Below are 14,830 nucleotides of genomic sequence, written 5' to 3'. Positions count from 1 at the left end.
CGTATTTCAAATCCTAACCCTCAGCTACAAGTACAAAACTGCAAAAGAAATTCCTAATCAAATTTCTAACATAATATTTCAGACATAGTGACAAGATTCAAAACCATTTCTTGAATGAGAGTTATTGAAACTTCAGAATTTCCAGTAGAAAATACAAATGCTCTGCTTTCAAAATGTTAGAGATATGAAAAATGACAATGAGACTACAAATACCTTCATAAGTAATTTCAAAAATGAGTGTTCATATACATAACCATCTAGTTCCTCTTCATGCCCATCCTAGTTACACAGAAGTCAATTAATATATATATCTTTTTACAACATTTCATATTTGATCCTTAGAAAAACTCTCAGTAACAAAAGGTTACTCAGAGCTGATGTGTAACATTCCAAATCTCTCTGAGATGTGGAAATCTCTCTGAGGTAGATATTAAGTGTATTGGTTGAATCTCTCTGCAAAGATATTAAGTGTATTGGTTTGCTAAGGTTGCCATAGGAAAATACCAGAGGCTGGGTGGCTTAAACAACAGGAACTTATTTTCTCACAGTTTTAAAGGCTAGAAGTCCAAGATCAAGGTCAGCAGGTCTGGTTTCTCTTGAGGTCTCTCCCTGGCCAGCAGACTGCTGCCCTCGTGCTCTGTCTTCACATGGTCTTTACTCTGTGCACATGCACCTCTGGTGTCTCTCTGTGTATCCAAATTTTCTCTTCTTATAAGAACACCAGTCAGATTGGATTAGGGCTCACTCTAATGGCCTCTTTTAACTTAATCACCTCTTTAAAGGGCCTTACATTCTGAGGTTAGAGTTTTAACTTATGACCTTTGGGGGAACACAATTCAGCCCGCAACGGTAAGTGACAGAGCAAGAGCATGAATCTAGGTACTGACTTGAAGGCCTCTCATGTGTGTTCTGTGTGTGTGTGTTACATGAGCCCATCACAGTCTCCCAATGAAAGCAAACGTCTGATATTTTTCATGGAGAATAGTTGAATATAAATGAAAACAAGATGACAGGAGAAAAGGAAGAGGAGGGAGAGGCCCTTCAAGATGGCAGAGGAGTAAGACGTGGAGATCAACTTCCTCCCCACAAATACATCAGAAATACATCTACACGTGGAACAACTCCTACAGAACACCTACTGACGCTGGCAGAAGACCTCAGACCTCCCAAAAGGCAAGAAACTCCCCACGTACCTGGGTAGGGCAAAAGAAAAAACAAAGACAAAAGAAATGGGACGGGACCTGCACCAGTGGGAGGGAGCTGTGAAGAAGGAAAAGTTTCTACACACTAGGAAGCTCCTTCACTGGTGGAGACGGGCTGGGGGCGGGGGGGCGGCAGGGAAGCTTCAGAGCCAAACAGGAAAGCACAGCAACAGGGGTGCAGAGGGCAAAGCGGAGAGATTCCCGCACAGAGGACTGGCACTCACCAGCCCGAGAGGTTGTCTGCTCACCCCCCGAGGCGGGTGGGGGCTGGGAGCGGAGGCTCGGGTTTCGGTGGGATCGCAGAGAGAAGACTGGGGTTGGTGGCGTGAACACAGCCTGAAGGGGGCTAGAGTGCCACAGCTAGCCAGGGGGTAGTGCTGGAAAAAGTCTGGGCCTTCCTAAGAGGCAAGAGACTACTGTTTCGGGGTGCGCGAGGAGAGGAGATACAGAACACCGCCTAAACGAGCTTCAAAGAAGGGCGCCTGCCACAGCCATCAGCGCAGACACCAGAGACGGAAATGAAACGCTAACACTGCTGCTGCTGCAGCCACCAAGAAGCCTGTGTGCAAGCATAGGTCACTATCCACACCTCCCCTCCCAGGAGCATGTGCAGCCCGCCACTGCCAGGGTCCTGTGATCCAGGGACAGCTTCCCCAGGGGAACACACGGCACACCTCAGGCTGTTACAACGTTACCCCAGCCTCTGCCAGTGCAGGCTCACCCTGCATTCCATACCCTCCCTCCCCCTGGCCTGAGTGAGCCAGTGCCCCTTAAACAGCCACTCCTCTAACCCCATCCTGTCTGGGCGAAGAACAGATGCCAGAGGGCGACCTACACACAGAGGCGGGGCCAAATCCAAAGCTGAATACCAAGAGCTGTGCGAACAAAGAAGAGAAAAGGAAATTTCTCCATGCAGTCACAGGAGCAGCGGATTAAATTTCCAAAATCAACTTGATGAACCCTGCATCTGTGGAATACCTGAATAGACAGCAAATCATCCCAAAATTGAGGCTGTGGGAGCAACTGTGGACTTGGGGTTTGCTGTATGTGACTGATAAGTTTCTGAAATTTATGTATATCTTAGTATAGTTTTTAGCACTTGTTATCATTGGTAGATTTGTTTATTGCTTTGGTTGCCCTCCTCTTTTTTATTTATTACATTTTTATGTTTTTATTTTAATAATATGGTTTTTATTTTTTACTTTAATAACTTATTTATTGTATTTTACTTTACTTTCTTTCTTTTTCTTTCTTTCTTTTTTTTCTTCCTTTTCTTCTGAGCCATGTGGCTGACAGGGTCTTGGTGCTCCAGCTGGATGTCAGTACTGAGCCTCTGAGGTGGGAAAGCTGAGTTCAGTACACTGGACCACTGGAGACCTCCTGGCTCCATGTAATATCAATCGGTGAGAGCTCTCCCAGAGATCTCAGTCTCAATGCTAAGACCCAGCTCCACTCAACGACCAGCAAGCTCCAGTGTTGGACGGCCCATGCCAAACAACTAACAAGACAGGAACACAACCCCACTCATTAGCAGAGAGGCTGCCTAAAATCATACTAAGTCCACAGACACCCCAAAACACACAATCGGATGCGAACCTGCCCTCCAGAAAGAAAAGATCCAGCCTCATCCACCAGAACACAGGCACCAGTCCCCTCAACCAGGAAGCCTACATGACCCACTGAACCAACTTTACCCACTGGGGGCAGACACCAAAAACAATGGGAACTATGAACCTGCAGGCTGCGAAAAGGAGACACCAAACACAGTAAGTTAAGCAAAATGAGAAGACAGAGAAATACGCAGCAGATGAAGGAGCAAAGTAAAATCCCATCAGACCAAAGAAATGGAAAGGAAATAGCTACATAAAAAAGAATTCAGGGCTTCCCTGGTGGTGCAGTGCCCTGGTCCGGGAAGATCCCACATGCCGCGGAGTGGCTAGGCCCGTGAGCCATGGCCACTGAGACTGCGCATCCAGAGCCTGTGCTCTGCAACGGGAGAGGCCACAACAGTGAGAGGCCTGCGTACCGCAAAAAAAAAAAAAAAAAAAAAAGAATTCAGAGTAATGATAGTAAAGATGATCCAAAATCTTGGAAATAGAATGGAGAAAATACCTGAAACGTTTAACAAAGACCTAGAAGCACTAAAAAGCAAATAAACAATGATGAAGAACACAATAAATGAAATTAAAAATTCTTTACAATGAATCAATAGCAGCATAACTGATACGTGACCTGGAAGATAAAATAGTGGAAATAACTATTGCAGAGCAGGCTAAAGAAAAAAGAATGAGAAGAATTGAGGACAGTCTCAGAGACATCTGGGACAACATTAAATGCATCAACATTCAAATTATAGGGATCCAGGAAGAAGAAGAAAAAAGAAAGGGACTGAGAAAATATTTGAAGAGATTACTGTTGAAAATTTCCCTAGTATGGGAAAGAATATAGTCAATAAAGTCCAGGAAGCGCCGAGAGTCCCATACAGGATAAATCCAAGGAGAAACATGCCAAGACACATATTAATCAAACCATCAAAAATTAAATACAAAGAAAAAATATTAAAAGCAGCAAGGGAAAAGCAACGAATAACATACAAGGGAATCGCCATAAGGTTAACAGCTGATCTTTCAGCAGAAACTCTGCAAGCCAGAAGGGAGTGGCATGACATATCTAAAGTGATGAAAGGGAAAAACCTACAACCAAGATTACTCTACTCAGCATGGATGTCATTCAGATTCGACGGAGAAATTAAAAACTATACAAACAAGCAAAAGCTAAGAGAATTCAGCACCACCAAACCAGCTTTACAACAAATGCTAAAGGAACTTCTCTAGGCAGGAAAGAAAAGAGAAGGAAGACACCTACAATAACAAGCCCAAAACAACTAAGAATATGGTTATAGGAACATGCATATTGATAATTACCTTAAATGTAAATAGATGAAATGTTCCAACCAAAAGGAACAGACTGGCTGAATGGATACCAAAAAAAGACCCGTATATATGCTGTCTACAAGAGATCCACTTCAGACCTAGGGACACATACAGACTGAAAGTGAGAGGATGGAAAAAGATATTCCACGCAAATGGAAATCAAATTAAAGCTGGAGGAGCACCTCTCATATCAGAAAAAACAGACTTTAAAATAAAGACTATTACAAGAGACAAAAAAGGACACTATATAATGATCAAGGGTTCAATCCAAGAAGAAGATGTAACAAGTGTAAATATTTATGAACTGAAAATAGGAGCACCTCAATACCTAAGGCAAATCCTAACAGCCATAAAAGACGAAATCGACAGTAAGACAATGATAGTAGGGACTTTAACACCCCACTTTCACCAATGGACAGATCATCCAAAATGAAAATAAATAAGGAAACACAAGTTTTAAGTGATACATTAAAAAAGATGGACTTAATTGATACTTATAGGACATTCAATCCAAAACAACAAAATAATCTTTCTTTTCAAGTGCTCATGGAACATTCTTCAGGATAGATCATATCTTGGGCCACAAATCAAGCCTTGGTAAATTTAAGAAAATTGAAAATGTATCAAGTATATCTTCTGACCAAAATGCTATGAGACTAGAAATCAATTATGGAAAAAAAAAAAGTAAAACATACAAACACATGGAAGCTAAACAATATGCTATTAAATAACTAAGAGATCACTGAAGAAATCAAAGAGGAAAGCAAAAAATACCCAGAAACAAATGACAATGAAAACAAGACGACCTAAAACCTATGGGATGCAGCAAAAGCAGTTCTAAGAAGCAAGTTTATAGCAACAGAATCCTGCCTCAAGAAACAAAAAACATCTCAAATAAACAACTTAACTTTACACCTAAAGCAATTAGAGAAAAAAGAACAGAAAACCCCCAAAGTTAGCAGAAGGAGAAAAATCATAAAGATCAGATCAGAAATAAATGAAAAAGAAATGAAGGAAACGATAGCAAAGATCAATAAAACTAAAAGCTGGTTCTTTGAGAAGATAAACAAAATTGATAAACCATTAGCCAGACTCATCAAGAAAAAAAGGGAGAAGACTGAAATCAACAGAATTAGAAATGAAAAAGGAGAAGTAACAACTGACACTGCAGAAATACAAAGGATCGTAAGAGATTACTACAAGCAACAATATGCCAAAAATAGACAACCGGGAAGAAACGGACAAATTCTTAGAAAAGCACAACCTTCTGAGACTGAACCAGGAAGAAACAGAAAATATAAACAGACCAATCAAAAGCACTAAAATTGAGACTGTGATTAAAAATCGTCCAACAAACAAAAGCCCAGGACCAGATGGCTTCCCAGGCGAAATCTATCAAACATTTAGAGAAGAGCTAACACCGATCCTTCTCAAACTCTTCCAAAATATAGCAGAGGGAGGAACACTCCCAAACTCATTCTCTGAGGCCACCATCACCCTGATACCAAAACCAGACAAAGGTGTCACTAAAAAAGAAAACTACAGGCCAATATCACTGATGAGCATACATGCAAAAATTCTCAACACAATACTAGCAAACAGATTCCAACAGCACATTAAAAGGATCATACAATATGATCAAGTGGGGTTTATCCCAGGAATGCAAGGATTCTTCAATATACGTAAACCAATCAATGTGATACACCATGTTAACAAACTGAAGAACAAAAACCATATGAAACACTCAATAGATGCTGAAAAAGCTTCAACAAAAGCTTACACCTATTTATGATAAAAACCCTCCAGAAAGTAGGAATACAGGGGACTTACCTCAACCTAATAAGGCCATATATGACAAACCCACAGCCAACATCGTTCTCAATGGTGAAAAACAGAAACCATATCCACTACGATAAGGAACGGTACAAGGTGGCCCACTCTCACCACTCTTATTCAACATAGTTTTGGAAGTTTTAGCCACAGCAATCAGAGAAGAAAAAGAAATAAAAGGAATCCAAAAGAGAAAAGAAGAAGTAAAGCTGTCACTGTGTGCAGATGACATGATACTATACATAGATAATCCTAAAGATGCTAGCAGAAAACTACTAGAGCTAATCAATGAATCTGGTAAAGTAGCAGGATACAAATTGATGCACAGAGATCTCTTACATTCCTGTACACTAATGATGAAAAATCTGAAAGAGAAATTAAGGAAACACTACTTTTTACCACTGTAACAGAAAGAATAAAATACCTAGGAATAAACCTACCTAAGGAGACAAAAGACCTGTATACAGAAAATTATAAGGCACTGATGAAAGAAATTAAAGATGATACAAACAGATGCAGAGATATACCATGTTCGTGGATTGGAAGAATCCATACTGTGAAAATGACTATACTACCCAAAGCAATCTACAGATTCAATGCAATTCCTATCAACCTACCAATGGCATTTTTCACAGAACTAGAACAGAAAATTTCACAATTTATATGGAAACAGAAAAAACCCCAAATAGCCAAAGCAATCTTGAGAATGAAAAACAGAGCTGGAGGAATCAGGCTTCCTAACTTCAGACTATACTACAAAGCTACAGTAATCAAGACAGTATGGTACTGGCACAAAAACAGAAATATAGATCCAAGGAACAGGATAGAAAGCCCAGAGATAAACCCATGCACATATGGTCACCTTATGTTTGAGAAAGGAGGCAAGAATATACAATGGAGAAAAGACAGTGCTTTCAATAATGGTGCTGGAAAAACTGGACAGCTACATGTAAAAGAATGAAAATAGAACACTCCCTAACACCATACACAAAAATAAACTCTAAATGGATTAAAGACATAAATGTAAGGCTAAACACTATAAAACTCTTAGAGGAAAACATAGGAAGAACACACTTTGACATAAATCACAGCAACATCAGTTTTGACCCACCTCCTAAAGAAATGGAAATAAAAACAAAAATAAACAAACGGGACCTTATGAGACTTAAAAGCTTTTGCACTGCAAAGGAAACCATAAACAAGATGAAAAGACAATCCTCAGAATGGGAGAAAATATTTGCAAACGAAGCAACTGACAAAGGATTAATCTCCAAAATTTACAAGCAGCTCATCCAGCTCAATATCAAAAAAACAAACAACCCAATACAAAAATGGGCAGAAGACCTAAATAGACATTTCTCCGAAGAAGACATACAGATGGCCGAGAAGCACATGAAAAGCTGCTCAACATCACTAATTATTAGAGAAATGAAAATCAAAACTACAATGATGTATCACCTCACAGCAGTTAGAATGGGCAACATCAGAAAATCTACAAACAACAATAGCTGGAGAGGGTGTGGAGAAAAGGGAACCCTCTTGCACTGTTGATAGGAATGTAAATTGATCCAGCCACTATGGAGGTTCCTTCGAAAACTAAAAATAGAAGTACCATACGACCCAGCAATCCCAGTACTGGGCATATACCGAGGAAACCATAATTCAAAAAGAGTCATATATGATGTTCATTGAAGCACTATTTACAATGGGCAAGACATGGAAGAAACCTAAGTGTCTACTGACAGATGAATGGATAAAGAAGATGTGGCACATATATACAATGGAATATTACTCAGCCATAAAAAGAAACAAAATTGAGTTATCTGTAGTGAGGTGGATGGACCTAGAGCCTGTCATACAGAGTGAAGTAAGTCAGAAAGAGAAAAACAAATATCGCATGCTAACACATATATACGGAATCTAAAAAAAAATGGTTCTGAACAATCTAAGGGCAGGACAGGAATAAAGATGCAGACATAGAGAATGGACTTGAGGACATGGGGAGGGGAAAGGGTAAGCTAGGAAGAAGTGAGAGAGTGGCACTGACATATATACACTACCAAATATAAAATAGATAGCTAGTGGGAAGCAGCCGCACAGCACAGGGAGATCACCCTGGTGCTTTGTTAGCACCTAGAGGGGTGGGATATGGAGGGTGGGAGGGAGACGGGAGAGGGAGCGCTTATGGGGATATATGTATACATAGAGCTGATTTACTTTGTTATATAGCAGAAACTAACACAACATTGTAAAGCAATTATACTCCAGTAAAGATGTTTAAAAAAATTGCAAAATTAAAAAATATAAAAAGAGAGGCAGCAAAACTCATGAAAGAAATTATAAAGTTTTCAATAAAGACTAAACTGGAAGGAACACAGAAAAAATAAGTTCAATTTGTAACTCCTTCAGAAAAATAAAAGATGGAAAGGGAAAAATATTTAAATTAAAAAAATGAAAAGATGATAACATTGGAAGAAAAAAGTAATACCAAATCTAACCACAGAAGATTCACTATCAGTACTACAGAAGTCCCAAAATAAAATCAAAGCAATGCAACTGAATAAACTGCTTAAAATTTTAAAAAAACCTTATTGAAATAAAAAGATTTGAAACCATACACTGAAAAGGCAGATTGCATACTTGGGAAATAAACTCAGAACAGGAAAACCTAAGCCATACAGCAGTAAATATACAAATACCTAAAGAAAAAGAAAAAAATCTTTTAGGCATCTAGGCAACAGTTACAGAATATAAATGTTTTTCAGGATAGGTCATGCTGTGCCATAAATCAAGATTCAATGAAACAGACTACAACAGTTAAATTAGGAATCAATAAAAATAAGACATTTTTAGAATCCTGCATATTTTATAATTTAAAAACACATTTCTAATAACTCATTTCAAAGAAGAAATCACAAACTGAATAGTAATAAAATACAACATATTAAAATTTGTGAGATATAACTGAAGTAGTACTTAATAAGAGAAATTTATAGCTTTAATCACTCATATAAGGAGGGAAACAGATATGAGTCAGTTATCTAAGTTTCCAGTTTAAGAAACTAGAAAAAGAAGACTTAAACCCAAAGAAGTCAGGGAAAGAATAACAATGAGATCAAAATATAATAAATAAGAAGTTAGACAACAATAGGAAAGAAGTTGATTCTTTGAAAAGTTCTGAAAGTCAATAAACTTAGCAAGACTATACCTCAATAGTTTACTATAAAACAGCAACAAAAATCTTACCTTGGCCAATTCTGTAATTTTACCAAAACCAGGCTTCCAAGAGGGAGCTGTGAATAGACGATCTTAAATCCACTTTGATGAAGCTGAGACTCTTCAGGAAAGTCTTCTTCAGAAACAGAGCACTTATTGTACCTTAAGTCAGTGTTCATGAAGCAGTACCATGATTCATTGTGATCAACTTTGGCTGCATCCTCACTTGACAACAATCTCCATTTCAAACAACTTTCATTCTCACACTGAACCCACACTTTGTTTACATAAATGTTGTTTTCCACTGAGGAATCCATTGCCGTATTACAATATTCTGCTATCATCTTACTATTCAATTTTCCTTTTTCCATAAATGCATTTAATCTGGAAAATAAATAACAGGAAAATAAAAGAATAAGATTTGAGGGTATAAGGAGAGAAAGTTAAAGCCAAAATCCGAGAAGTGGCTCTTTTATAACTTTTTTGCCCACCTCCTCTCTGTACATGCTGAACATGTTACGTTTCCACCTACCCAGAAACAAAGGAACAAAACAGAAGCATCAATCACTCTGGTCATAAAATGCTCCAAAATTAAAAATAATAAAAGTATGATGGAGCAGAAGTGGAGTAGAGGTTTACTCTAATATCTATTCTATTACCAGTCAGTACATATCCAGTACTTTTGTCATAATAACAGCTAAGCCTTATTCAGTGCTGACTATGAGCCAAATATTATTCTAAGTGCCTTATGCACACAGCTTATACAGTCTTCCCAACAACCTCAGTATGAGCACTTTTAGAGAGAAAAGGAAAGCTTAGAAAAGTATAGTAATTTATTTAAAGTCCCAGAGGTACTATGTGACAGAGTTGGGATTTAAATGCAGGCAGTTTTCTCCCTAATTGTGTGGTCTTATCCACTAGGCAGTACTGCCTCTTGGGTATATGGTGGACATAGTGTGACTTGATCCCCTTTTCTAATTCTGAGGAAAACCAAAGGTAGCAAAATATTTCACCATGTGAAAATTTGAAATTTATTTTTAAAAAATTAAAGGATTCTTTTGCTTATATAGCTTTGCCTTTTATCCATTATTAATTCAAGTGATTTGAAAAAAATTTCTCAGAGGTTTTTTATTATGAAAAATTTAAACATATAAAACATTAGAATTATATGAGTTAGCCCCTGACTTCTAGCAAAAATAATAATAGTTACGTGTATACTAAAAAATAAGTAATACAGCTGAAATACAAGAAAAACTATCAGCAACTTTTTTTTTTTTTTTTTTTTTTTGCGGTATGTGGGCCTCTCACTGTTGTGGCCTTTCCCATTGCGGAGCACAGGCTCCGGACGTGCAGGCTCAGCAGCCATGGCTCACGGGCCCAGCCTCTCTGCGGCATGTGGGATCTTCCCGGACAGGGGCACGAACCCGTGTCCCCTGCATCGGCAGGCGGATTCTCAACCACTGCGCCACCAGGGAAGCCCTCAGCAACTTATTTTGTAATACAAAACCTATTTTTTAAAAAAAGACATATACCATATTAATAAATTAGTAGAACAACCACTATCCAATATAAGCACCATTTAAAGAAGCTCTTAATCCATGAGTTAATTGTATAATTAGAAACACACTTATAATCACACTTTCCATGATCACTACAAATCGCTTTAGAATAAAATCTGCCAATATATTTCAATAGCCATAGCCACAATTTTTGACCTATTAATCCCACTCATTTGAATGTATACAAAGAAAATAAACTTAAAAGAGACTAACCTAATGAGGAAAACAATAGCAAAGATGAATAAAACTAAAAGCTGGTTCTTTGAGAAGATAAACAAAATTGATAAAGCTTTAGCCAGACTCCTCAAGAAAAGAAGGGAGAGGACTCAAATCAAAAAAAATAGAAATGAAAAAGGAGAAGTTACAACTGACATCACAGAAACACAAGGAATTATAAGAGACTTCTACAAGCAACTATATGCCAGTAAAATGGACAACCTGGAAGAAATGGACAAATTCTCAGAAAAGTATAACCTTGAACACTGAATCAAGAAGAAACAGAAAATATGAACTGACCAATCAGAAGTAATGAAATTGAAACTGTAATTTAAAATCTTCCAACAAATGAAGTCCAGGACCAGATGGCTTTCCAGAAGAATTCTATCAATCATTTAGAGAAGAGCTAATGCCTATCCTGTTCAAACTCTTCCAAACAATTGCAGAGGGTGCAACACTCTCCAACTCATTCTATGAGGCCACCGTCACCCTGTTACCAAAACCAGACAAAGATATCACAAAAAGGAAAACTGCAGGCCAATATCACTGATAAACATAGACGTAAAAACCCTCAACAAAATACTAGCAAACAGAATCCAACAACACATTAAAAGGATTATACACCACGATCAAGTGGGATTTATCCCAGGGATGCAAGGATGCTTCAATATATGCAAATCAATCAATGTGATACACCATATTAACAAATTGAAGAATAAAAACCACATGATCATCTCAATAGATGCAAAAAAAGCTTTTGACAAAATTCAACACTGATATATGACAAAAACTCTCCAGAAAGTAGGCAGAGAGGGAACCTAGATCAACATAATAAAGGACACATATGGAAAACCCACAGCAAACGTTATTCTCAATGGTGAAAAACTGAAAGCATTTCCTCTAAAATCAGGAACAAGACAAGGGTGTCCACTTTCATGACTATTATTCAACAGTCTTGGAAGTACTAGCCATGGCAATCAGAAAAGAAAAAGAAATAAAAGGAACCCAAATTGGAAAAGAAGAAGTACAACTGTCACTGTTTGCAGATGACATGATACTATACATAGAAAACCCTAAAGATGCTACCAGAAAACTACGAGAGCTAATCAATAAATTTAGTAAAGTTGCAGGATACAAAATTAATACACAAAAATCTATTGCATTCCTATACACTAACAATGAAAGATCAGAAAGAGAAATTAAGAAAACAATCCTATTTACGATTGCAACAAAAAGAATAAAATACCTAGGAATAAACCTAACTGAGGAGGCAAAAGACCTGTACTCAGAAAATTATAAGATGCTGATGAAAGAAATCAAAGATGACAGAAACAGATGGAGAGATATATCATGTTCTTGGATTGGAAGAATCAATATTGTGAAAATGACCATACTACCCAAAGCAATCTACAGATTCAATGCAATCCCTATCAAATTACCAATGGCATTTTCCACAGAATTAGAACAGAAAATTTTATGATATTTATGGAAACGCAAAAGACCCTGAATAGCCAAAGCAATCTTGAGAAAGAAAAACAGAGCCGGAGGAATTAGGCTCCCTGACTTCAGACTATACTACAAAGTTACAGTAATCAAGACAGTATGGTACTGGCACAAAACCAGAAATATAGATCAATGGAACAGGATAGAAAGCCCAGAGATAAACCCAGGCACCTATGGTCACCTAAGCTATGACAAAGGAGGCAAGAATATACAATGGAGAAAAAACAGCCTCTTCAATAAGTGGTGCTCAGAAAACTGGACAGCTACACGTTAAAGAATGAAATTAGAACACTCCCTAACACCATACACAAAAATAAACTCAAAATGGATTACAGACCTAAATGTAAGGCCAGACACTATAAAACTCTTAGAGGAAAACATAGGCACAACACTCTTTGACATAAATCGCAGCAAGATCTTCTTCGATTCACCTCCTGGAATAATGAAAACAAAACCAAAAATGAACAAATGGAACCTAATTAAAAGTTTTGCACAGCAAAGGAAACCATAAGCAAGACAAAAAGACTACCCTCAGAATGGGAGAAAATATTTGCAAATGAAGCAACTGACAAAGAATTATCTCCAAAATATACAAGCAGCTCAATCAAATAATGGGCGGAAGACCTTAACAGACATTTCTCCAAAGAAGACATACAGATGGCCAACAAATACATGAAAAAATGCTCAACATTACTAATTATTAGAGAAATGAAAATCAAAACTACAACCAGGTATCATCTCGCACCAGTCAGAATGGCCATCATTAAAAAGTCTACAAACAATAAATGCTGGAGAGGGTGTGGAGAAAAGAGAACCCTCCTATGCTGTTGGTGGGAATGTAAATTGATACAGCCACTATGGAGAACAGTATGGAGGTTCCTTAAAAAACTAAAAATAGAACTACCATACGACCCAGCAATCCCACTAATTGGTATATACCCAGAGAAAACCATAATTCAAAAAGTCATGTACCACAGTGTTCACTGCAGCACTATTTACAATAGCTAGGACATGCAAGCAACCTAAATGTCCATCAACAGAGGAATAGATAAAGAAAATGTGGTACATATATAAAATGGAATATTACTCAGCCACAAAAAGGAATGAAATTGGGTCATTTGTAGAGATGTGGATGGACCTAGAGAGTGTCATACAGTGAAGTCAGAAAGAGAAAAACAAATGTCGTATATTAACGCGTATATATGGAATCTAGAAAAATGGTATATATGATCTTATTTGCAGAACAGAAATAGAGACACAGACATAGAGAACAAATGTATGGACACCAAGGGAGGAAGTGGGGGTGGAATGAATTGGGAGATTGGGATTGACATATATACACTATTGATACCATGTATAAAATAGATAACTGATGAGAACACACTGTATAGCTCAGGGAACTCTACTCAGTGCTCTGTGGTGACCTAAACGGGAAGGAAATCAAAGAGAGGATATATGTATATGTATAGCTGATTCACTTTGCTATACAGTAGAAACTAATACAACGTTGTAAAGCAGCTGTACTCCAATAAAAATTAATTATAAAATACAAAAACTAAAAAAATTTTTTAAAAGTGACTAACTTGTACATACAAAGACCAACAATATTCACTGTGCACTGCTTATCATATTGAAAGAGTAGAAAAAATCTAAAAACAGGAAGAACAAAATCTAAAGGAAGATTATGAAATGTTGCTGAGATATATATATATATACACACACATATATATGAATTTGGCTAATACTTTTGCAAGGAAATTTATGAGGAATAATACTGCATTTTATATTACAGTTGAAGTGGGTCACTAGACAGTAGATTAGAAGTTGTTGACTCCAGACTTTGCAACCAAATGAAATGTGAATTCCTCTGAGGTTCTGCTCCTCACCAGCTCTATATCCTTGGGCAAGGCATTGTTTTGCATTTCACTTCACATTTGGTGTACTTCCTCGTGTTTGTGTGTGTATGATAGCTTTCTTTTTCTATTTCCAATCCTTATGTCTTCTATTATTACACTGGCTAGGACAGGTATAATATTGAATAGAAGCCACTATCCTGATTTTTTTTTCTAATTTTAAAGAGAATGATTCTACTATTTGACTATAAAGTCAAACATATATGCATTTTTTTGGTAGAGACCATTGAAAGGGAACAAAAAATTGTTTTCCTTTAGTTACCAGTTAATGAAGAGAATTTTTGTTGTTGTTAAACCTGAAGTGGTGTTGAATTTTATCAAAGGCCTTTCTGTATACTGAGGTGAACACAAGGTTTTTCTTTTTAAATATGTGAATTGAGTAGGTTGTATTAATGGATTTAATTAATGATAAACCATATTTGCATTCTGGGTTCACATCATAACATTCTTTTCTTTAA

General features: G+C 37.3%; 1 protein-coding gene across 3 annotated transcripts in view; it reads right to left on the bottom strand.

Annotated features, from left to right (window-relative positions):
- Nucleotides 1-14,830, bottom strand: part of ZCWPW2 (zinc finger CW-type and PWWP domain containing 2) — a 137,394-nt gene that overhangs the window by 76,425 nt on the left and 46,139 nt on the right. For all 3 annotated transcript variants that reach the window (XM_029242495.1, XM_029242496.1, XM_029242497.1), the window contains exon 2: nt 9,212-9,565. In XM_029242495.1, coding sequence (XP_029098328.1) covers nt 9,212-9,565 — 354 coding nt within the window. The remainder of the gene's footprint in view (nt 1-9,211; nt 9,566-14,830) is intronic.

This window comes from Monodon monoceros, unplaced genomic scaffold, assembly GCF_005190385.1.
Source record: "Monodon monoceros isolate NGI ecotype Baffin Bay Population unplaced genomic scaffold, NGI_Narwhal_1 Super_Scaffold_3, whole genome shotgun sequence".
Taxonomy (NCBI): Eukaryota; Metazoa; Chordata; class Mammalia; order Artiodactyla; family Monodontidae; genus Monodon; species Monodon monoceros.
This window is presented reverse-complemented; position numbering and strand designations above follow the sequence as displayed.